The sequence below is a fragment of the Giraffa tippelskirchi genome, chromosome 12 (assembly GCF_054371585.1).
Source record: "Giraffa tippelskirchi isolate mGirTip1 chromosome 12, T2T-mGirTip1v1.2.pri, whole genome shotgun sequence".
In the NCBI taxonomy this organism is placed as follows: Eukaryota; Metazoa; Chordata; class Mammalia; order Artiodactyla; family Giraffidae; genus Giraffa; species Giraffa tippelskirchi.
The window spans coordinates 14,679,042-14,705,097 of record NC_137286.1 but is presented as its reverse complement, the minus strand read 5'-3'; the positions used below and the strand labels follow the sequence as shown (position 1 = coordinate 14,705,097).

Sequence of the window (26,056 nt, the reverse complement as noted above, 5' to 3'; positions counted from 1 at the left end):
AAGACGATGCCTATGTACTTTGGAGTCTGAGAGAACCCAACTGGAATCTCAGTTTGATATTTAATAATCATAGGCATGTTCTGTGCAAGTTACTTAATTGCTTAGAAACTCAATTTCCTCACTTGGTGATGCAAACCTTGAGAAGGGTAGTGAAGATCTAAATGTATAACATACATAAGACACCTACTACATAGTGGGCACTTGGTAAGTATTTGTTCTCCTAAAGGGAAAGACCCAAAGAAATATTAATATAATACATAAACTTAGTCTTTAGTTCTTTTTTAAGGCTGATCATCCTAAGAGATTATTTATTAGTTTGAAGAGATATTTTCTTGCTAGGTTGTATCCAGTTTATAAAATGGAACCTACTTTGGAAGAATATCCTTGGAATTAATGTGAGAGTTGGACCATAGAGAAGGCTAAATGCTAAGAATTGATGCTTTTGAACCGTGGTGCTGGAGAAAACTCTTGAGAGCCCCTTGGATAGCAAGGAGATCAAACCAGTCATCCACCCTGAATATTCCTTGGAAAGACTGATGCTAAAGCTGAAACTCCAGTACTTTGGCCACCTGATATGAAGAGCTGACTCATTGGAAAAGACCCTGATGGTGGGAAAGATTGAGTGTGAGAGGAGAAGGGGCCGACAGAGGATGAGATAGTTGGATGGCATCATCGAAGCAATGGACATGAGTTTGAGCATACTCTGGGAGATAGGGAAGGACAGGGAAGCCTGGAGTGCTACCGTCCATGGAGTTGCAAAGAATCAGACAGGACTGAGCGACTGAACAGCAGCTTACCCTAGTTGTGTCAGCTTGTGAGTCATTTAAATTTTAGTGGAGTGATAGGTCTTATACTAATATACGCTTCTGTATGCAATGTTCAGTGTTTCCCAAACTTGTCTAATAGTCAGTGTTTTTCAAACTTGCCTAATACTAGGAATCATGAGGAATGCATATAACATATAGATTCTGGGGCCTCACCTTATACATACTGAATCAATCTTCAGGATTGGAAATACATATTTTTAACAAATAAGGTATTTCTAAGATCAAATTTTGGAAATACTGTTGTTGAATTTACTATGAGAAATTCTTGGCTAAATTTAATATGCTTCCAAAGTGTTAAGTTTTGGTGGTTTACGATTTTATTAATTTGGATTTACATTTTTTGATTATTTAGGATGGGTTTTGTGTTAGTTTTAGTAAGCAAGTCATTTGTACAATTTTTGTTTAATTGGTGAGACATAAAAATGATAATGCTCAGAATAAGAGCTACCTGAAGATAAAAATAATCATGTCAGAATTGTAAATCTAATCTGTCTATCCTACAGCATCTCCAATAAAGATTTTCACATTGATTATACCATTATCCTACTAGAGCACATTGTGCTAAAGTTCTTAATGAATGTTACAGTAAACTTTTTTTCCTGTAGCTTTTGGTATCAACTATTAGTAGAAAGTATTTCCATCTAAAGCCAGTATCTTTATGAGGCTTACTTTATGAATTAACTATGAAAACCAAGAAGAATTTAGAAGACTATCCATGTTACTCCTAGAAGATCTGTATCATTTAATATCAGGTATTTTTAAAATCTTCATCAGTGAATCTGACTAGTGCCCTTTACTCTGCAATACTCTCTAGCCTAACTGCCACCAGCCATGTCCTCTCCCCACTGTCCTATTTTTATTAAAATACCATCAATGGTATTAAATTATATTTTATTGTTATTTTATTATTATTACTTAATGGTTTACATAGTAGATATACATAAAAATGGATGTTGACTCAAATATATATTGCCTGGGATTTTCCACTTTGTAGTTTTGTGGTTTTACCAAGTGCAAAATATTAGTATAGAGTGTTCAGTTTAAACATTCATGTGTAGATTAAAATTTTAAGTATTTATTAAAAGGAGACCGACATTAAGGGTTTGATCTGCTTTATTTTTAAATGGGAAGGTAACATTTGGATATTTACCATACACTAGTCTCTGTGAAAAGCCCTCTACATTTTCTTCATTTAATCCTCAGAAAGGTTCTGAAAGAGCTACTATAATACTTTTTATCCCCATTTTACAAATACAGTTAAGTGTCTTGCCCATTTTCTGTATAGTTTAAGTGGCAGTACTATGATTTAAAGCCATGAAGCATGAGTCCAGATTCTGAGCTCGTTTACAACATAGTTTACTGCCCCACAAACTAGATCATGAGAGTGGGAGAAAAGAGAGAAATGGAAAATAGTAATAGAGCCCTTTCTCAGGACATAGTTTAAATATTCTAGATTTTAAACAATTTTGTTTTGCTGCAAAGTGTAAAATTTCATTTAAGCATTAAATGGCTATCATATTTTTAAAACACGATTGATTACCTCTTTCATTCATTGAATTTTTTATTTCATTGTCATTTTAAAGCCTGTTTTATAAAATAGGATAGTATAGCATATAATACGTGTTCTGATCTGCTAGTAAAGTAAAAAATATTACAATATTTAAAAGAAGGTAAAACTTTAAAAAAAATAGTATAATGTTATAATTTCTAGTGTTATTGAAACCTTTCTAAAACGTTAGGAGCCATAATAGAGAAGAGATCCATACTTCCCTATGGTGTTACCTACATCATTCAGATAAGTTGTTTTATGTATTTTATTTTATAGGGACTACAACATCCAGTGTAAGCATAATTGGTCATCGTATGAACTATGGGTCTGGATGTGGTGACTTTGAAGAGGATAGGTCACATGACATTTCACCTAGTGCTTTAAAAATACAAAATAAGGAACAACCAAGACATTATAAGCATACAAAAGGTTAGTACATTTCAATCAGAAGTTCATTTTTAGGACTGAGTGTCTTTGAATTTCAAATCTTCCATTAACATGCCAAAAAGAAAGACTAACTGAGATTTCTAAGTTTTGAGACTTTTCTTCTTACCCTTCTGATGTGTTGTTGTCGAAATAAATTCTGCCAAATAGAACACATAGTTTACATATTAATATATGGTTATGTCTCAGGAGTCAATCCAGAGAATCTATTACCCGAGAGGGTAAATCTAGGGAGTCCTTGCTGACCTTTTCCCCCAGGATACACACTTGCATACATACACATACAGACACACACTCTGTATGTGTGCCCCTTTAAAATGGGGTGGAGAAGTCATATGAACAAATGATTCCCAGATGCCTACTTAGGTTGTAACTGCAGAGTAAAACTGTGGAAACAGGATTATAATTTTCCTGTAGTAGAACCTGGAAAGTTTTTTTGTTATCACAAACCATTGTTAACAAGATACCCTTTTTTCTTTCTTTTTTTTTTTAAACTTAATAGCAAGCAGCACTTCTGTGACTGCTCTATCTTTTTTTTTTCAGAGATCCTGTTACAGCTGCTTTTAACATTTTTTCCTCAAAGTAAGAGGCAATAATTTTGACCCATCAGGAAAGCCCAGTTTTGAAGGGCATAAATATTTAAATAGAGTAAATAGAAGTCACCTGTATTTCAGCATTGTAGTCTACCAGTAAATGTAAGGAACAGTCATTTTTTTGTGTGTAGCAACTTTTATAATAAGGTCAATTTTTGTTATCTCTGGTCGTCTTAAGTCATATATGTCCAGGTAGTCAGGCATTTTAGTTTATGTATACTTATTGTGGAACTAATGCAAATTGAATAAGAGTGAATTTGATCAGACACTTTTTCTTGTTTTTTGTTGTTTTTGTTTTGGTAAATTTCTAAAGATAATTCGTAGTATCTGTTCTTTGTGGGAAAAATCATTTGCCCATTGTTTTTATTAATACAAAAGAGGATAACAGGTTTTTTTCATATTTACTTACCTATTTTATTTTTTATATAGGAAAAACCAAATACAAATATATTTTTCTTCCTCAAGGAAATATAATTTCATTGTTTTCAAATAATTGTTGAATATATTTTTTTTTACTGCCAATGGCATTTTTTTTTTTCTGGATCATAAAAATATTGGTATCTTTGATCAACAGTTAATTCTACTCCAGAAAATTCCATCAAACTCACACTTGCGACTCTAAACCAAACATCTACTATATCTATCTGGTCAACAAGAATAAACATATTCAAAACCAAACTTATATTCCTTTCTAGACCTATTCCTCTTGCTTTTTTTTAAATCTGTTTTTATTAGTGGCATTATCATTTTCCTAGATATGGAGACTTAAAACTTTAGAGTCATCTTTTCTACTTCTCTTTACCCTTCAGGCAGTGACCAATCCTACCAGTTCTTTTCAGTTTAACTTGGGTTTTCATAACTTCTTCCCTGGGTGATTACAGTAGCCTTCTGATAAGACATTTTGTCTCTTATTTTCATTTCTTTTCAATTCAGTATACATACTCTTCCAAAATTATCTTTCTAATCATCTCTTCCTTGCTCAAAACCTTTAGTGGTTTTCACAGAATAAATTTCCAACTCTGTAGCATCATTTTTTCATACCCTTAATAATTTTGCCTCAGCTTACCTTTCTTGTGTTACCTCTTGAAAGTGAAAGTGAAGTCGCTCACTCGTGTCCGACTCTTTGCGACCCCATGGACTGTAGCCTACCAGGCCCTTCTGTCCTTGGGATTTTCCAGGCAAGAGTACTGGAGTATGTTGCCATTTCCTTCTCCAGGAAATCTTCCCAAACCGGGGACTGAACCTAGGTCTCCCACATTGTAGGCAGACGCTTTACCGTCTGAGCCACCAGGGAAGTATTACCTCTTACTATACCTCTATTCATGCCCTGTCCTCTGGCATTATTTATTTATTTTTAGTTGCACTGTGTCTTCATTGCTGCACACAGAGTTTCTTTAGTCTTTCTTTAGTTTCTTTCTGAGCGGGGGCTTCTCCTCCTTGCAGTACACAGACTTCTCATTGCGGTGGCTTCTTTTGTTTCAGGGCACAGGCTCTCAGTGCATGGACTTCAGTAGTTGTGTTCAGGCTTAGTAGTTGCTACAGTTTGGCTTAGTAGTTGCAGCTCACAGGCCCTAGAACTTGGGCTTAGTAGTTGTGGTACTTAGTTGCTTAGTTGTGGCTTAGTTGCTCCGTGGCATTGTGGAATCTTCCCAACCAGGGATCGAACCCATGTCCCTTACATTGGCAGGTGAATTCTTACCCACTGTATCACCAGGGAAGTCCATGTCTGCTTTTTGAATACTCGCTAAAATCCATTTCTTTATAAAGCTTTCCCCATGCTTCTGGTCTGGAGTAGTATAAGATAAAATTAAGATATAGGCATCTTTATATCTGTATTATGCTTTGTATATGATGGTGCATGTGTATGTGTGCACTCAGTTATGTCTGACTCTTTGCGACCCCACGGACTGTAATCTACCAGGCTCCTCTGTCCATGGAGTTTTCCAGGCAAGAATACTGGAGGAGGGTTTGCCATTTCCTACTCTAGAGGATCTTCCTGACCCAGGGATTGAACCTGCATCTCTTGTGTCTCCTGCATTGGCCTTTACCACTGAGCCACCTGGAAAGCCACATATTAAAATCAATGGAGTGATGATGAGCCAGCCAAAACTAATTATCATGCAAAACTTGCATCCTCAAGTAATCAAGTTAAAGTAAATATTGAGTGCAATGCTGCTACCAAGTCACTTCAGTTGTGTCCGACTCTGTGCGACCCCATAGACGGCAACCCACCAGGCTCTGCCATCCCTGGGATTCTCCAGGCAAGAATACTGGAGTGGGTTGCCATTTCCTTCTCCAGTTCATGAAACGGAAAAGTGAAAGTGAAGTCGCTCAGTCATCCGACTCTTAGCGACCCCATGGACTGTAGCCTACCAGGCTCCTCCATCCATGGGATTTTCCAGGCAAGAGTACTGGAGTGGGGTGCCATTGCCTTCTCCGGAGTGCAGTGCTAAAAGGAATAAAAAGACTCCCAGGAGAAATATTGGTGATGAGTGACAAATGTAAATGGATTCCTTTTGTAAGAAACCTCAGACTTTTTTAGAACTAGCTCTCAAAACCTCCTCTTCTTGCTCTCCTCTGCTGATTGTCCCTTTGAATGTGCCCATTTTCTAACATAATAACCTTGAACTTCAATTAACGATTTAAGAAAGTGATTAAGATGATGTTTGTTGCTAGCAAACTAGGTTCTATAACTTAATATTTTCTCTTTCACTATTTGAATAAATGGGGCAGAAATAACAACAACTAAAAAGGATAGTTCATATGCAAAGAATCTTTTAAGCATCTTTATTTTAGAATTGAGATTTGAGCAGTATTTCTTTCAATAATTCTTTGCTTTAAAGAAAATATAGGGTAAAAAGTGAAAGTAATATTAAAAATGATGTTATGTCAGACTTCCATGGTGGTCCAGTGATTACGACTCCATGCTTCCAATGCAGGGGCACAGGTTTGATTGATCCCTGGTCGGGAAACTAAGATCTTACATGCTGAGTGGTGCAGTGAAAAAAAAAAAATGATGTTATGTCAGTGTTTCTTATAAATGAAATTAAACTAGTTAAGTATATTCTTTATGTATTTCCTCCCATGAGATTTGTTTAATTATCAATCACCTCTTAATAGTTAATATATAGATTTCATGTTTGTTAACTATTGTGGAGCAAATTGTTCCATTTACTGAGATTTGTTTCTCTGTCACTGAACACTTTCTGGGGCTACCTGTTGTTTCTGTCAGTTGACCCTAAATTAATTATATTTTGCTTTCATTTTTTTGTCTTGTAACATTCATTTAACATATTTATTGAGCACCTACTGTATGCCAAGCACTGTACTAATGGTCTCTGGGAAAGAATGATAATCAAAGCTAGACATAAGTCCTATTCCCATAGAGCTTACAGTCTAGTAGGAGGAAGAATAATTAAATAAATAATCACAAACTGAGGTAGAAGTTAATCTGGGAAAGTACAGATTGCTGTGAGATTGACTTGATCTGCTCCCAGGGGTGAGAAGCTTTCCTTCAAGATTATCCTCTTTTTGTTTGATGATTATGCTATGATTATTTTCTAACATCTTCCAAACTCTTAATTCTGGTATGTATGAACTCCTTAAGTAAAGAAAGTTTTCTTTTCTGTCCAGTGCCTAGTCTGAACTAGGTTTCATTTTTTTTTAATTGCGGTATAGTTGATTTATAATATTGTGTTAGTTTCAAATATATAGCAAAGTGATTCAGTTTTATGTATGTATATATATGTACATATAGAGAGATATAGTTCAGATTATTTTTCCTCATAGGTTATTATTAATACAAAATATTGAATATAGTTCCCTGTGTAAATCCTTGTTGCTTATCTATTTTATGTATAGTAGTGTGTATATGTTAATCCCGTACTTCTAGTTTATTCTTTTCACATGCCTGTTGGCCATCTGTATGTCTTCTTTGAAGAAATGTCTGTTTAGGTCTTCTGCTCACATTTTGATTGGGTTGTTCAGTTTTTTGCTTATTGAGTAGTATGTGCTATTTGTATATTTTAGAAATTAAGCCCTTCTCAGTCACATCATTGACAAATATTTTTTCCAAGTCCATAGGTGGTCTTTTTGTTTTGTTTATACAGCAGTTTCCTTCACTCTGCCAAAGCTTATAAATTTGGGTAGGTCTAAAATGTTTATTTTTGCTTTTGCCTTTGGAGAATGATCTAAGAAGACATTGATACAATTTATGTCTGAGAATTTTTTGTCTATGTTCTCTTCTAGGAGTTTCATGGTGCCTTGATATTTAGGTCTTACAAGGTTTATTTTTGTGTATGGTGTGAAGTAGTGTTCTAATTTCATTGATTTACATGTAACTGTCCAGCTTTCCCAACACCACTTGCTGAAGAGACTGAAAACTTCTCAAACATAGAGAAGGAAACAGATATCCAGGTACAGGAAGCACAGAGGGTCCTAAACAAAATGAACCTAAACACCCACACAAAGGCATATCATAATTGACATAGAAAAAGTTAAAGAGAAGATGCTAAAGACAGCAAGAGGAAAAGAGTCAAAGAGTCAGTTACAGGGGAACCCCCATAAGGCTATCAGCTGATTTTTTGCATAAGTTTTGCAGGCCACAAGGAGATGGCATCATATATTCAAAGTCCTGAAAGGGAAAAAACCTGCAACATAGGATACTCTACCCAGCAAAATTGTCACACAAATCGAAAATATATAGTAGATTCACAAAACCAAAAAAGAAAGGAATTCTAGCATAATATAGAAGAAAATCATCAAACCATAAAAGGAAATACAAAAAGAAGAAATGCAAAATCAGCTGGGAAGCAAGTTTTTAAATGGCAGCATTTACATACCTACTAATATTACTTTAAATGTCTGTGGACTAAATGCTGTAATCAAAAAACAGAATGGCAGATTGGATTAAAAAAAAAAAAAAACACCAAGAACCTACAATAGGCTGCCTACAAGAGACTCACCTTAGGATAAAAGACACACATAGATTGAAAGTGAGGGGATGGAAAAAGATATATCATGCAAATGGAAGTAACAAGAAAATGGGAGTAGTGATAATTATATCAGACAAATTGACTTAAAAACAAAGTCCATAAAGAAAGAGAACATTTTATCATGACAAAGGGATCAATACAGGAAGAGAATATTACATTCATTAACATATGTGCATCCAATATAGGAGCACCTAAATATATAAAATGAATACTAAAAACATGAAGGGAGAAATTGAAAGGAACACAATAATAGTAGGCAACTTTAACACCCCACTGAAACCAATGGACAGATCTTCCAGAAAGAAAATCAATAAAGGAACAGAGATCATAAATGATACAATAGACCAGATGGATTTAATTAATATCTATAGGGCACTACATCCAAAAACCCCAGAATCACATTTTTTTTCAAGTGCCCGTGGAATATTCTCTGCAGTAGACCACATACTAGGTCACAAAGTTAAGAGGATAGAAATTATTTCTAGTATCTTTTCTGACCATAACAGTATGAAGCTAGAAATCAGCCACAGAAAGAAAAGAAGAAGAAGAAAAAAAATCCACTTGGATACTAAACCACATACTAGTAGAAAACCAGCGGGTCATCATTGAAATCAAAGAGGAAATCAGAAAACACCTCAAGACAAATGACAATGAAAACACAACCTTACAGAATCTATGGGATGCAGCAAAAACTTTTCTAAGAGGGAAGTTTATAGCAATATAGGCCTTAAGAAACAAGAAAAATCTCAAAAAATCTCCCACCTAAAAGACCCAGAAGGACAAATGAGACCCAAAAGCAGCAGAAGGAAGGAAATAAATATATATCAGAGAGTAAATAAATAAAATGAGATAAAAAAATGCAAAGATCAATAAAATCAAGAGCCCCCCCTTTTTAAAAAAAAATAAAATTTAGTAACCTCTAGCCAAGCTCAAGAAGAAGAGATAGGACCCAAAAAACAACGTAAGAAAGTAAAGAGAAATAACAACTGATTCCACAGAAATACAAAAACTCATATGAGAATACTATAAAGAGTTATATGCCAACAAATTAGACAAGTTTTTAGAAATACGCAGTCTGCCAAAATTGAATCAAGAAGAAACAGATACTTTGAACAAACCAATTACTAAAAGCGAAATAGAACATCTATTTTGAAAAACTCCCTACCAACAAAAGTCTAGGACCAGATGGTCTCACTGAGGAACTCCACCAAACATACAAAAACCTTACACTTATGCTCAAACTATTCCAAAAGACTGAAGAGAAGGGAACACTCCCAAAGTCATTCTATAAAGCCACCATCATTCTGATATCAAAACCGAAGATAATTACAAAAAAAAGAAGAAAGAAAATTACGTGTCAATATGTTTGATAAATATAGATGTAAAAATCCTCAACAAAATATTAGCAAACTGAATCCAATACAGTACATAAAAAGGATCAAAAAACATGATCGAGTTGGATTCACTCTAGGGTCTCAAGGACAGTTTATTATACCTAATCAAATCAATGTGATATATACCACATCATCAAAAGAAAATACAGAAACTATATGATCATTTCAATAGATGCAGAAAAAGCATTTCATAAAATTCAACATCCATCCATTATTAAAAAAAAAAAAAAAAACTCTCACCAAAGTGGGTATAAGTAAGTGTTAAGTAAGTAAGTGTTAGTCACTCAGCCATGTCCGACTCTTTGCAACACCATGGACTGCAGCCTGCCAGGCTTCTCTGCCCATGGGATTCTCCAGGCAAGAACACTGGAGTGGGTAGCCAGTCCCTTCTCCAGAAGATCTTCCCTACCCAGGGATTGAACCCAAGTCTCCTGCATTACAGGCAGCTTGTTTTTTTACCGTCTGGGCTACCAGGGAAGCCCTGTAAGTGGGTACAGAGGGAATGAATCTCAAAAGCAATTTACAACAAACCCACAACCAACATAATACTCAATGGTGAAATGCTGAATGCTTTCCTGCTAAATTCAGGAACAAGGCAAGGATGCCCGCTCTCACCACTTCTATTCAGTGTAGCTTTGGAAGCTCTAGCCACAGCAGTCAGACAAGAAAAAGTAATAAAAGGTATCCAAATCAGAAGGGAGGATGTAAAGCTGTCACTATTTGTGGATGATATAATACTCTATATAGAGATCCCTAAAAACTCCACACAAAAACTGTTAGAACTAATAAGTGAATTCGGCATGGTAGCAGGATACAAGAGTAATATACAGAAATCTACTGCATTTCTTTATACTAAAAACCAAATACCAGAAAGTAAAAAAAAAAATCACATCCAAATATTAAATAAAATACCTAGGACTAAACTTAACCACAAGGGTGAAAGACTTATACACCGAAGACTATAAAACATTGATAAAGGAAATTGAAGATGATTTTAAGAAATGGAAAGACATCATTTGCTCTTTGATTTCAAGATTTTTAATATTGTTATACTGCCCAAAACAAACTATAGAGATTTAATGTGATCCCAACCAATCTAGATAGCATATTTAAAAGCAGAGACATTACTTGCCAACAAAGGTCTGTCTAGTCAAGGCTATGGTTTTTCCAGTGGTCATGTATGGATGTGAGAGTTGGACGGTGAAGAAAGCTGAGCGCTGAAGAATTGATGCTTTTGAACTGTGGTGTTGGAGAAGACTCTTGAGAGTCCGTTGGACTGCAAGGAGATCCAACCAGTCCATCCTAAAGGAGATCAGTCCTGGGTGTTCATTGGAAGGACTGATGTTGAAACTGAAACTCCAGTACTTTGGCCACCTGATGCGAAGAGCTGACTCATTGGAAAAGACCCTAATGCTGACTCATTGGAGGCAGGAGGAGAAGGGGACAACAGAGGATGAGATGGTTGGATGGCATCACCGACTCGATGGACATGGGTTTGGGTAGACTCCGGGAGTTCGTGATGGACAGGGAAGCCTGGCGTGTTGTGATTCATAGGGTTGCAAAGAGTCGGACACGATTGAGTGACTGAACTGAACTGAACTGAACTATCAATATAACCATGACAAATTTCACAGAACTAGAACAAATAATAATAAAATGTATATGGAACCACAAACACCAAGAATTGCCAAAGCAATACTGAGGAAAAAGAAAAAAGCTGGAGGCGTATTCCTTCCAGACTTCAAACAATACTGCAAAGTTACAGTAATCAAACAGCTTGGTATTGGCACAAAAGCAAATATATAGATCAATGGAATAGAACAGAGAGCGCAAAAGTAAACACACACACCTACAATCAATTAATCTATGACAAAGGACACAAGAATATACACTGAACAAACCAAGTATTCTAAGTATTTATTGAATTAATGTGTAAATATATAAATTATAAATTCTTTGTATGAAATTAGTTGTTTTAAAAAACCATGTTATGATATCTGAAAATAAGTATGTATTTTTTAATATGTTTTTTTGTTTGTTTGTTTCTTTAACATCTACAGGGTCATCATCAAATTTCCACCAAATTTCCAGTTTTGACTTCACGTCTACAAATACCTTATCAGAAGACTCAGTAGTAGTTGTTGGAAAAGGTATTTTAAAATTATTTAGCTTTTTAATTGTATGTTTTCTTCACATATAAGCAAAGCATATCAATAAAGAAGAGTGTGATTCAGGTGTTGAATAGAACTTTCTTTTTAAAAAATTGTTAAATTGAAAGAATTAAAAGTGAATACTTAGCACCACATTTCTGTCCTCTAATGAAACAATGGTAAATTTATTTCAGTAATTTTCAGAGAGATGTATTATGTGACAGGTGCAGTTTAGGCACTTTCTAAGATACTTCTAGGATAGCTTAAATAATTTTATTGCAGTTTAAATTCAAACTGTAGTCCTTTTTGATTGACTTAGTAATCAATATAAATTAATATAATTCTATAACATCTCATGCAAAGACTAGACAAATCTTAATTAGTATCTGTTATATATTTCAGGTTGGTTGAGAAACCTTTGAGCAACTTGTTTACAACTATCCTTTAAAATTATCATTTTTCCCCTAACTTGATTGAGGTATAATTGACGAATAAGATTGTAAGACATTTAAAGTGTACAGTGTGATGATTAAATACCTATATACATTGTAAAAAGATTTCTCCATCTAGTCCGTTAGCACAACCCAACTAGATTCTTTTTTAATTGCAAAACTAGAATATGATGATAGATGTTGAGGGTATACATCTTATTTTTGGTAAATAGAATGAAATGCTTAGAAAGCTTTCCTAACTTCGTTACTGATATCATTAAGTTAATTTTAGATCCTCCTCAGACTGACTTCAGCCTCCCCTTATAAGCTTATTTTCTCTATTTGCCTTGTGCCCAATCAAGCATCACTCCACAAACATGCTTTCTACTTGTCCACTCTGCTTATGAACATCTTTATCTCATAGGATGTCCTCCCTACCTTCCTCACTTGTCTACTCAAATTCTTTGTGTCTTCCAGTCCCAGCTCAAATCCTTGCTCTTTGAAACCCTTAAACACCCAGCTCACCCAACCTTTCATTCCTATGAACTCACAACTTACAATATGTAAATATGCAGTTCTCATTTGACATCATTGTGAAATGTCTTGTTATTATATTATCATCTTGATAAGGTGTTTTTATATTTTGTGATTATTTAGCATGTTTTTCTTGTTAATTATATTGTTTACTTCTTTTAAAACCTTGTCTTAAAACTTTGTTGTCCAGAATAACATCACATAAATGCTTAATGACAGTATGATGGTTGGTTGCTTTCAGGGGTATTTGGAAATCCAGTTCCAGCACCAGCAACCTGCAGTCAATCAGTGATAACTCCTGTGGAAAATGGAGTTTCGTTTTCAGTTAAAAATACTGAACCACCATCAGGGATTTATGGAAGAGCAGTTCAGCAGAGTATTCCGTCATATGTTGGTTCTGAGAATGAAAAAGATGTAAGGTTATTTCCTAATTATTAGGATAAATTCAAGCTTATGATATGTCATTGTTTTGCGTATGTCAGATTTGGGGTGGTAAAAGTGCTTTGATTATAATTTTTCAAATCTCAATGTAATTGAAATTCCTAAACCTTAATCATGCAAATGATAGATTATTCTCCTTTTCCACCAAATATATTGTTATCCTGGTGTAAAATATCTAATGTACTTTATATTCTACATGGACTTTATATACGTATATATGTGTGTAGGTATATATTCAACAATTTTCTCGGATATCCTCAAGGAGTAGCAAACTAGTATCTTTAGGCACAAGTTTAGTTTGCAGTTGGTACTATCTAATTCTATTCAATTTTAGAATTACTGAAATAAGGACTAAGAAATGTATAATTTATTTTATATAGCTTACAGTTGCCTAAGATGAAGATAGTTATTTTAAGTGTCAAGCTTCCTAAATGATTAGAGCTATTTCAACTTTTTCATGCAGATTAAAGTTTCTATTTCAAAATCTACTTATGACAAGATGAGACAAAAGAGAAAGGAGGAAAAAGAACTTTTTGACATTAAAGATTCTGAAAAGAAGGAACAGACTCCCTGGGAACGAACGAAGCATACAGAAAATGAAAAAATGGCATCTCAAAGTAAGGGGACTTTAACATTTGGTGTGATTTTATTTAACTCATAATACTCTAAAACTACTGTACTGTGGTTTAACTGAGGGTGATATATGACTAATAGTGGAATATGTTGAACTATCATACTGAAATTTGAATGACTCAAATTTATATAACTATTTGAATTTTGAATGACTATTTGAAATTTGAATCTATAACTATTTGAAATTTGAATTTTTAGCATTCTCAAATAATTTCACTATTACTGTCATAAAATCTAGGGGGAGAAAAACCCACAAAACTTCTTACCTAAGCCAGTAGTTCAAAGTAGGAATGGAAGTACAAATATAGCAAATCATGTAAATAGTAACAAATCACAAATTGTTGCATATTCATTCTGGAGACATCAACTAATTTTGTGATTTTTCACCTATAATGTAGGCTTTACAGGTTTTATTTCTAAGAAGTATAAGGAGAGTGCTTCCCTGAAGTTACCCTTACATTATTTGAACAGAAGAATATGCTTACAAGATAAATACAGAAAGTGAGAATAACCTTTTAGAGACTTTGTCATAACACTTTTATTGTATTTATGAAAGTATCAGTCTGCAAGAGTAGAAGTTTAAGAAACAAAACAAAGCCCCTAGCCTGGGCAGCACTGCTTTAGATTGATGTTCTGTACACCTCCTTTTCCAGAGTAATATTTGTTTTGTTTGTTTCTCTTTTTTTCCAGATAAAAACAATAGAAATTGCCATATAATGCTGAGGTTGATAATTTGGTGTTATATATGCATCCCTTCCTAATGAATTATTCTCTCCTGAGAATGAAAGTAAAATAGATATAGAAAGGTGGTCCTTAAAACTTTAGCAACAGTTTCTCCACCTGTAATGCAGGAATAATAGTAACCATCACATAGGGTTGTTGAATGAATCAAATGAGATGATGTAAATGAAGCATTTAGCACAATGCAGGCAGTAGTTCAATAAATGATAGTTAGTGGTGCTGTTTTGAATTTGCTGTTCTTTCTGGGTTGTAAAATTCCAAAGGTTTTTTTTTTTTTTTATACATATCAGTCTTATTTATGAAATCTAATGGGGTGCATCTGAACCATAAAAAAAATTATTGAGGTCTATTTATTATATTCTTTAATTGTCATGTAATTTTCTTCAGATATGATTTACTCAAACAAAAATCGGTACTAATTTATCACTACAGTAATCCAAAATAATATATTCATCTTTTTGCATGCATCTCCTTGGAGATAATGAGAAGATATATCACACCTTTGTTGAGAGAATTAAATGTAAAGTTTGTAAAAAATTTGTCACAACATCTAATATGAAGTATTTAAATATCTCTTTAGGAATTTCCTTGGTAGTCCAGTGGTTAAGAATCAGTGCTTCCAACACTGGGTATGCAGGTTCGATCCCTGGTCCGAGAACTAAGATCCCATATGCCGTGTAGTGTAGCCAAAAAAAACTCTTAACATGAAAAAATAACTGATCTTTACCCATTTACAAAAGTCATTACACATTCTATTTTATCTTTTTGATTTTTTCTTTCTGACACCTTTACTACATGTGTCTTACGGCGTACAGTGTGCCCTTGTGGTAGGTACTACCCTGGGCACTTATTTCCCCAATATCTAGCACAATACCTTATACCTGGAAAATGGATAGTAAATGTTTGATTATGGAAGAAACATTGATCATGCTACTACATATGATCTTAGGATTTTTAGTATACCATTAATGCTATACCAATAGCAAAACTGGTAATTTATACACAGTTGTTATGAAGCTTTATTTCTGTTATCAATTGTATAGTAAAGTAGGTGTGCGTCCACATTTTTTTTACAAAATGGGATCATATTGTTCTTACCAACTTTTATTGATAGCTCTTAAACCTAAACTTTGTTGTATGACTCATGACTGCAAAACCACTTAAACATTTATAGTAATGTAATTTAATAGTTTTATATATAAAAAATAAGTTTTTAAATAACTTTGATATCAGGTATTACAGTTTTGTTGGAGACTGAACTAATAGTTGGGGCTTCCCCACTAGCTCAGCAGTGAAGAATCCACCTGCAATGCGTGGTTCGATCTCTGTGTCAGGAAGATCCCCTGGAGAAGGAAATGTCAACCCACTCCATTTTTGTTGCCTGGAAAACCCCATGGAACAGAGGATCCTGGCGAGTTATAGTCCATGAGATCTCAAAAGAGTCAGATACAACTTAGCGACTAAATAACAACAACAAACTAATATAAGTTTCTATAAGAAATATTTATAGACTCCATGGTCAGAATATTATTTGTACCCTTTGTATCAGAGTTAGTTTACGCTTTATTTAGTATGTTTCTTTGTTTTAGATGAAGCATCTCCTGGAGCCATTCCACAATATAAAGAAAGGATGCCTTCTGTCACTCATAGTCCAGAAATAATGGATTCATCAGAACTACGGCCATTTTCCAAACCTGAAGTAGCACTGACAGAAGCTCTGAGGCTTTTAGCTGATGAGGATTGGTGAGTTAACCATCCGTGTTCCAAAAGTTTTCTGAAATTGTTTTTTATACATTGAAACATTTCCTGTTGTAATAGTCTTAGAAATGATTATTTAAGTTCTTAGGCAGTCTGGGTTTTTCCCAACTGATAATTAATAGCTGAACTCTGGGCCTCATAGAGTACTATATTACCAGTTATAACATGTATTATACGGATATAGTTTAGCTTTATTAACCTTTTGGTATTAAGTACAAATCTCATCATTTCTCCAAGTGTTCCTCTGTGAGATATAGTCTACAAAGTCTTGAAAATACTTACTCTACCACGGCTGCATAGCCTCCCAGCCAGCGCAGCCAGTAACTCAAGGCACACAGAAGGACAGTGGCGCTCCGCTTGCCTCAGCTGGAGCGGGTACTGGCTGCCCTGTTCCCTCAGGCCGTCTCCATCCTCAGTGTGCACTTCATCATCAGTCTTGCTTTTCGTCCTCGATCACATTCATCAGCATAAAAATGTGCCGTGATATTTCTTCTTAAAAATCCTTCCTAAACTGCACACCTTCTCCACATTTTCACATTTCTTTTCTGCTCACTTGTTAGCAAAAGACCTTAAAAACGCCAATTCATTTGTCTACTTTTTCACCTCTTGTTCTCTTCTCAGCCTTCTTTAATTGACTTTCAACCCTCCCCTCCATGACCGTCACTTGACTTCACTAAAACTGCAAAAGTAACCATTTACTAAATCTACACTGGTCACTTACTGTCATTGTACTTAGCCTCTCAGCATCATTTGTAATACAGTTGACACTCCCTTATTTTTTTTTAACTAATTTTTCTTTTGACTGCATTGGGTCTTTGTTGCTGTGTGCGAGCTCTCTCCAGTTGCAGCAAGCTGGGGCTACTCTTTGTTTCAGTGCCGAGTTCTCACAGTAGTTGCTTCTCTTGCTGCAGAGCATGAACTCTAGGGGTGTGGGCTTCGTAGTTGCAGCTCTTGGGCTCTAGGGCAGTCTCAGTAGTTGTGACACATGGGCCTAGTTGCTCTGCACCATGTGGGGTTTCCCCAGACCAGAGAGCCAATGTGTCCCCATATTGGCAGGCAGTGTCTTAACCACTGGACCACCAGGGCCATCCCAACACTACCTCTCTGATATGCTTCTTTTTCATTTCACCTTGGAAAAGTTAGAGACTTTCTTGGTTCTTTTCCTGCTTCAGTACTTAGTGCTTCTTGGTGTTCTGTTTGATTTCAGTAGTGAGGAGTGCTCCAGAATTTAATCCACTGACATTCTCTATTTACATTCATTTCAAGGATCCAGGCTGGCAGTCTTTTCCTATAAAGAGCCAGACAGTAAAATATTTTAGACTTTGCAGGCCACATGTCTCTGTTGCAGCTACTCAACTTTGCTGTCATAATGAAAAATCAGCCTTGGACAGTATGAAAACAAATGGAGATGACTGTGCTTAAATGAACTTTGCTTATAAAAATTTGACTTATAGAAGAAACTCTGATGGGGCCAGATTTGGTCAGTGAGTCATAGTTTGCCAATCCCTTTCTTAAATGATCTCATTCAGTTTCATAGCTTTAAATTCCATCCATATTCTCATTTCTCATAAGTGCATATCTGAATTCCTGAAATCTTCTTGAGCTCTAAGCTTGTAATCTACTTGACACTTCCACTTGGATTACAGTAGACATTTTAAATTTGATATGTCTAAAGTAGAACTTCCACTTCTAATAGTAGAACTATTGAACTTCCACTTCCTGCCAAGATGGATTAACAGGTATTAGATTTGCCTTCACATTAGAAAGAACTAAAGAAATCATACAAAATACATGAAGCAGTGGTTTTGAGAATATTGTTCACCAGGCGGTGAAAGACAGTGATCCCTGAGAAACAAACAAGGTGAGCCCTACAACTGCCCTTGCTAACTTCCTGCAGTTTTCAAATCACAGCTTATGGAGGGGAAAACCATATACATATCAGCAGAAATGGAGATGAAACTGGGGGTTTGGGGAGGCCAAGATAGCTAGAGCTTGCAGGCGGAATGCCAGAGGAGGATATAGCTTCTTAAAGAACTCTTAAGATCCTTCAGAGAATTACTCTCAAATGTTTAACTGAGTGTTGGTCAAGGCATGCGTGTGAAGCCAGAACAAGAAACACTCATAGAAGTTACAAAGAACAATCCCTGGAGCATATACCAGGCCAAGAATACTTTTCTCTCCCCACCAGCAGAGTGGAAAACCTTACAAGTCACATGGCATTGGGTACAGTAGTCCATAGAGTTTTGCTTCATCTATGTAATGAATAAACCCTAGGCTAAAGACTGATTTTGTTCCACCAAACAACATAAAAGCAAGACCTGAGAGGATCAGACTTTCCAAATAACTATATCTCATAACAAAGCTAAGAATATTTATAGGAATATAAAAATATCTAAGATAAAAATTCACAGTGCCTGGCATCTGGTAACAAATTACCAGGCATGCAAAGAGGCAGGAAAACACGACCCATAATGAGAGGCGGGAGAAAGCAAACAATGGAAACTAATCGAAAAATGGTATCAAGTCAGTTCAGTCGCTCAGTTGTGTCTGACTCTTTGCGACCCCATGGACTGCAGCACACCAGGCTTCCCTGTCCATCACCATCTCGTGGAGCCTACTCAAACTCATTTCCATCACGTCGGTGATGGCATCCAACCATCTCATCCTCTGTCATCCCCTTGTCCCGCCTTCAATCTTCCCCAGCATCAGGATCTTTTCCAATGAGTCAGTTCTTTGGTGGCCAGAGTATTGGAGTTTCAGCCTCAGTCCTTCCAATGAATATTCAGGACTGATTTCCTTTAGGAAGGACTGGTTTGATCTCCTTGCTGTCCAAAGGACTCTCAAGAGTCTTCTCCAACACCACAGTTCAAATGCATCAATTCTTTGGCTCTCAGCTTTCTTTATAGTCCAACTCTCACATCCATACATGACCACTGGAAAAACCATAGCTTTGACTAGACAGACCTTTGTTGGTAAAGTAATGTCTCTGCTTTTTAATAAACTGTCTAGGTTGGTCATAACTTTTCTTCCAAGGAGCAAGCGTCTTTTAATTTCATGGCTGCAGTCACCATCTGCAGTGATTTTGGAGCCCAAGAAAATAAAATCTCTCACTGTTTCCATTGTTTTCCCATCTATTTGCTATGAAGTGATGGAACTGGATGCCATGATCTTAGTTTTCTGAATGTTGAGTTTTAAGCCAACTTTTTCACTCTCCTCTTTACTTTCATCAAGAGGCTCTTTAGTTCTTCGCTTTCTGCCATAAGGCTGGTGTCATCTGCATATCTGAGGTTATTGATATTTCTCCTGACAATCTTGATTCCAGCTTGTGCTTCATCCAGCCTGGCATTTCACATGATGTACTCCACATGTAAGTTAAATAAGCAGGGTGACAACACACAGCCTTGATGTACTCCTTTCCCGATTTGGAACCAGTTTGTTGTTCCATGTCCAGTTCTAACTGTTGCTGTAGATTATAGAATTACTAGACAAAGACATTATTTTAACTATAGTTATAATTCTAATCCATTTGTTAGATAAGCTAGAGGAAAGACATGAACAGAGGATTGGTGAACTGTAGGGAGACTTGCAAAATCCCTTTTGCTATATAATGTAACATGATCGAGGGAAGTAATAGCCCATCATATTCACCCTTAAGGGGAGGGTATTATTCGGGTCATGTATACTGGGGGCAGGAATCAAGGTTTAGACTTCTGTCTTATCATTTAGACTATCATTAGACATTTATCATTAGAATCATTTAGACTTCTATCACATCACGAATAAAGAGGGCCATTTTATATTGATAAGAGAGTTAATTCAGCAAGAAGACATGGCAGTACTGAACATTTATTTATCATATACTGGAGCTTCAGAATATATTAAGCAACTACTGGTAGAACTGCAGAGAAATAAACAAATCCACAATTATAGTTGGAACTCAAACAGTCGTCTCTCATTAATTGATAGAACTAGAAGAAAGAAAATCACTAAGGATATAGAAGACTTTCAACTTGACCTGATTGACATTTATAGAACACTTAAGCTAAAACAATAGAATTCATTCTTTTCAAGTCTGGAAGGGTCTTTACTGAGAAAGACTGTGTTATGAAACATAAAACAAGTAATTTAAAAGGTTTCAGATTATGCAAGGTTTGTTATCTGACCACAGTGGAATTAAATTAGAAGTTAGAAACACATACCTGGAAAATCTCTAAATATTTGGAAACTAAGTATCATACTTATAAATCACCCATGGCTCTAAGAATGGAAAATTAGAAAGCATTTTGAATTTAATGAAATTAAAAATTAAACAAAATTGGTGGGATACAGCTAAATTAGAGGAGAATTTATAGCCCTGTAATACCTGTATTATAAAAGATAAAAAGTTTTATATTAGTGACCTCAGGTTTCACCTGAAACTGAAACACAAATGAAGCCCAAAATAAGCAAAGAAAGAAAATAATGAAGAACATAATGGAAATCAATGAAATAGAAACAATTGGGAATACAAATTAAAATGAAAGCAGTCTCTTGGAGAAGATAAATATAATTGATAAACCTTTAGTCAAACTGATGAAGAAAAAAAGAGAAGAAACAAATTACTGCCTCAGGAATGAGAGAAGGAATATCACTACTGATCATACAGCTATTAAATAAATAATGAAGGGAAAAAATACATAATAAAGGAATATGATAAACAGCTTTAGGCCCATAAATTTGACAGCTTAGTGAAATGGACAGATTCTTGGAAAGACACAATCTACCAAAACTCACTCAAAAAGATACAGATAATCTGTATTACCCAATATCTCTTGAGGAAATTGAATTTGAATTTCTTTCCCACAAAGAAAACTTCATGCTCGTATAGTTTGACTAATGAATTATATCAAACATTTAAGGAAGAAATCAATTTTACACAAACTTCTAGAACATCGAAGAAGCTGGTGTGCTTCCTGTCTCATTCCTGATCCCCGAACTATGCAGATAAATATTTCACATGAACTTGAAAAAACAGTCTGCATTCTGGTGTTGGTTGTAGTGTTCTATCAATGTTAAGATCAAGTTGGTTGGTAGTGGTTGAAAGTGTTAAATTTTCTGTATACTTACTGGTTTCTTCTTTATTTTTTCTGTCAGTTACTGGGCTTTTAAAATTTCTAAGTATAGTTTAAGCTTTGTAGATTCCTTCTTAAATTGATTTTTTTGGTTGTTGTTGGTTTCTCTTTAGCACTTAAATTTTGTTCAGTGTTTTCTGGCTTGTATATTTCTGACCTAAAGTCTTTTATCATTGTTATCTTTGTTCTGCTGTATGTAATTTGCCCTTTTTATCTATGGCTGTTTTTAAGAATATTTCCTTTAATAGTCTTTTTAGTAATTTGATAATGATGTTCCATTTTGTGTTTTTTTGTGGTATCCCATTTAGTATTTCTTCTTGGATCTGAGAATTTAGAGCTTTGATCAAATTTGGAAAAATTTCAGCCACTCTTTCCTAATTTTTCTGCCTTCCTCTCTCTTGACTCCACTCTCTATTATTCACGTTTAGAATCTGGTTGTTTATGCATCTGAATGGTAACTGTAACAGATTTATGCTTATTCAAAAAATGAAAATCTTGAACCAGACATCTGCTAAATAGATTTACTCTTGCCACCTTGAAATCTTGGGTCTTTTCTCCCTGTTATCCCATAACTTATTCAGGGGATTTAAATGCTTAAAAAAGTAACCACTATCAATATTACCAACCAAGGAAACTCAGCTTACATTTTTCAGATGATTAAAATGGAAACCATCGAGTTTGAAATGTAATGTCTCAATCCCACTTAAATCTACTCTCTTGTTAGTCTTCATCTGTCTCATTAGGTAAGATAATGAAAAAGAAATACGAGTTACATAACCATCTTATCGATGTTTTTCTGCTCTTGGATCACCAACAAAATTATGGCTAGTTATTTAATCTCCTTCCATTTTTGTTTCATTGCTTCCCTCACATTTGCCATTCCTTTCCCTTCTATTCTCTAAAAATAATATGACATGCTTACTAGTGGAAAAATGTTCCTTTTTATTTATAAAGCGTGAGCTTAATTTGACTGTCAGTAGTGGTTTTGGCTCATAAATGATGTTTTGAATCAGGAGTAGAACTATGGGGGTAAATAAAATTTTCCATATCTTTTATTTGAGCTTCCTGCATGATAAGGGAAGATAGACAGGGTCTCCTCATTGGCAATAATCCATACTCACAAAAGAAGAAATCTGAGATCCTGTTCCAATGGAGCCCCATTTAATACATGATTTTGTTGTTTGTTTATTTTTCTCGTAGGGAGAAGAAAATTGAGGGACTGAACTTTATTAGATGTTTAGCTGCTTTTCATTCTGAAATACTGAACACAAAGTTGCATGAAACAAATTTTGCAGTAGTTCAAGAGGTAAACTTATTTTTCAGCTGAGTTAAGAGTGTTTGGATAACAAAATATAAACATGCCATATTTACTTGACCTTAAAAAGAAAAGCTGTACTAAATGAAATCAGTAGGCTTGTATGTAAAGTAACTCATGCCTTACTTTGCAACATTTAAAAAAATTTATAAAATGTTGATTTTTTTTTTTAAGACATAATATTATACATATTTAAAACATGTTGCTTTGATAATAAATTTGGCTTTAAGGTCATGATTACTGGTTTTCTTTCAGAATTTCAGCAAAATGTACATTTTGGAAATTTTTTTTAGGTAAAAAATTTACGCTCTGGAGTTTCTCGTGCTGCTGTGGTCTGTTTAAGTGATCTTTTCACTCACCTGAAAAAGAACATGGATCAAGAACTAGATAATACCGTAAAAGTTTTGTTGCAGAAGTCAGGAGAATCAAATACATTTATAAGAGAAGATGTTGACAAAGCATTAAGAGCTATGATCACTAATGTAACTCCTGCACGTGCAATTGTTTCTCTTATCAACGGAGGACAAAGGTAATGTTCAAAATAATCTGAACATGTCCTTAAACTAAAAATGCAGTTGTTTGTAATCTGGGGCATAGGGGAAAAAAGCAAATTTCAATGTTATTTTAGTCAGAAAACATGTATTAAATAATTCCTTTGTGATAAAAGTCAGATTAGGTACTAAGCATACAGAAGACAATAATATTGTTATTTTATTAGTGTTACGTACCTTCATAGATCTGGAGCTAAATAAATGTCAGTGATTATAACTTTTGTTTTTAACTTCTTGGAAGGGATAGCTAATGTAAATAATTTGTCATTTTGGCCTACAACAATGATGGCTGAGGCTTAGGAGTAATCATTTAACTTTTAAGGTATATCTTTGGAAAATAGTTTCTACATCAACTCTATTGTAATTGACCATGTTGCCTCTAGCCACTTACACATTGCAGTAAGAAGATGTGCAGCCCAGCATTTATCAGATGTGGTAGAATTTATGGAACCAGAGCGTGTTTTATCTGGAACAAAGGATATGGCTGACCGTATATTACCCGCTGCTGCTAAATTTGCTCAGGACAGCTCACCGGAAACCAGGTGAGTAGCTGCTAATAATATTTGTTGAGTCTCTTTTTTACTACAAGGGCTTAAATGTAGAAACAAAGGTTAAAGAAGAATGAACATTTTTCTAAATGGAGAAGTGGGACTCCCACAGATTGGTGCTGGGGGATGATCTTTTTTGACCAATTTGTAAATGATCTTGAGGGAGGGAGTGCACAGCAAATTCTCCAGATTTACAGATGACACTACATACTTCTGGGTAGTGAGATGCCACGTCCCAGGAATGATCTGCATGAAAACCGTACAAGACTATATGAGTGGGCAGAAAAGTGGCAGAAGAAATTCATTGTGGGCAAATATAAGGTAAATACATTTAGGGGAAAATGATGTATTTCCAAGCAGTCGGGTAAAATCAAGGAAGAATACAGGAAGCAAACTGAATAGCATGAGATATGTGCACTTAGAAAATTCCATGAATTCTTGATTGCTGTCTGTACTCAAAGAACAATTTTATGAAGGTTAAGAATCCTCAGAGAAGGATAACAGAGTAATTAAGAAATGGATGGTACTATAGCTGTAATGCTGACAGAAGTTTGGATGTAATCAGAAGCTTAGATTCAATTCCTAGCTCGAGCCACTATCAGCCCTTAGCAGGTTACTTAACCTCTGTTAGCTTCTGTTTTATCGTCTATAAAATCAGTAAGGTTTGACTAGATGTTTATAATGTCCCATACAGAATGTAAAAATTATGGCAGTTATATGTGAACTCAGATTAAAGGGAGAAGGTAGGATCTTGACTTTGTGGAGACTAAAAAGTAAAGAAGGACATCAAACTTTTTAACATTTTAAGACAGAGATATTCGTTACTTTAAGTATCTACAGTTAGTCTTGTGGCAGTCATTATGTCAAAAAAAATTATAGAAGCTAAATACATTCATTTAATATTGCTGCGTAATAAATAACCACAACCATTGTGATTTAAGGCAACACAGGCTCTTTTAGCTTACCATTTTAGGTTGCTGCTAAGTCACTTCAGTCGTGTCCGACTCTGTGCGACCCCATTAGATGGCAGCCCACCAGGCTTCCCCATCCCTGGGATTCTCCAGGCAAGAACACTGGAGTGGGTTGCCATTTCCTTCTCCAACGCATGAAAGTGAAAAGTGAAAGTGAAGTCACTCAGTCGTGTCTGACCCTTAGCGACCCCATGGGCTGCAGCCTACCAGGCTCCTCTGTCCATAGGATTTTCCAGGCAAGAGTACTTAGGTTAGCTTACCATTTTTAGGTTGGCGTGCTCAACTTGGTTCTCTGCTTAGGGTTTCATAAGGCTGATAGCAAGGTGGTAACAGTGCAGGGCTCTTGCGCTATAGAAGAATCTGCTTGCAAACTCAGCGTGTTGACTGAATTCAGTTTCTTGTGATTATTGGACAGCGATTACCATTTCCTTGCTGGCTCTCAGCCGTGGTCTTTTCTCAGCTCCCTTACGTCCACCTGAACTCCTTCTCATGCAGTCCACCTCCATCTTCAAGCCAGCAGCAACAAGTCGAATCCCTCTCATGCTTGGAATTTCTTTGACTTCTTTTTCTTCTACCAGCTACAGAAAGCTCTGTGCATTTAAGGGCTCATGTGATTCACTTAGGTCCACTCAGATCATCTCCCTGTCTTAAAATCAGCTGTACCATTAAATATAACATAATCCTGGAAGTTACATCTCGTATATTCACAAATTGTAGGAATTAGAGCAGGATATCTTTGGGGGAGCAGTTTTAGAAGTTGTACAAACCACAGTAAAGTTCAAAACAGTTTAGGGGGGTTGGATCATAATAGACTAGTTAGAAACAAAATAAAATTTACAATAGTTGTTTTTTGTACATTTTAACTTTTCCTTAATGGCATAGTAATTCTTCTAATCCATTTTGTCATTTCTTAGATTCTTATTTAAAGTTTTAAAATTACAAAACAATGACAACTTTCCAGTTATAGTATTTCTTACATTTTTTGTCTTTTGCTTGCTCATTTGTTTCAGCCATTCGCATATCAATAAGGACCTACAGTCCTTACCATTCAGGGATAAAAGTTAGAGTCAG

The 26,056-nt window shown here is 35.3% G+C and overlaps 1 protein-coding gene across 7 annotated transcripts in view; it reads left to right on the top strand.

The window, feature by feature from the left end:
* Positions 1–26,056, top strand: part of TOGARAM1 (TOG array regulator of axonemal microtubules 1) — a 75,866-nt gene that overhangs the window by 35,848 nt on the left and 13,962 nt on the right. For 4 of the 7 annotated variants that reach the window (XM_081548475.1, XM_081548473.1, XM_081548476.1 and 1 more), the window contains exons 8-14: positions 11,862–11,951; positions 13,158–13,330; positions 13,821–13,974; positions 16,321–16,474; positions 22,801–22,906; positions 23,209–23,444; positions 23,850–24,008. In XM_081548475.1, the coding sequence (XP_081404601.1) occupies positions 11,862–11,951; positions 13,158–13,330; positions 13,821–13,974; positions 16,321–16,474; positions 22,801–22,906; positions 23,209–23,444; positions 23,850–24,008 (1,072 nt within the window). Of the gene's footprint in view, positions 1–2,652; positions 2,806–11,861; positions 11,952–13,157; positions 13,331–13,820; positions 13,975–16,320; positions 16,475–22,800; positions 22,907–23,208; positions 23,445–23,849; positions 24,009–26,056 lie in introns of all 7 variants that reach the window. The other 3 variants (XM_081548471.1, XM_081548472.1, XM_081548477.1) reach the window with 2 other exon arrangements.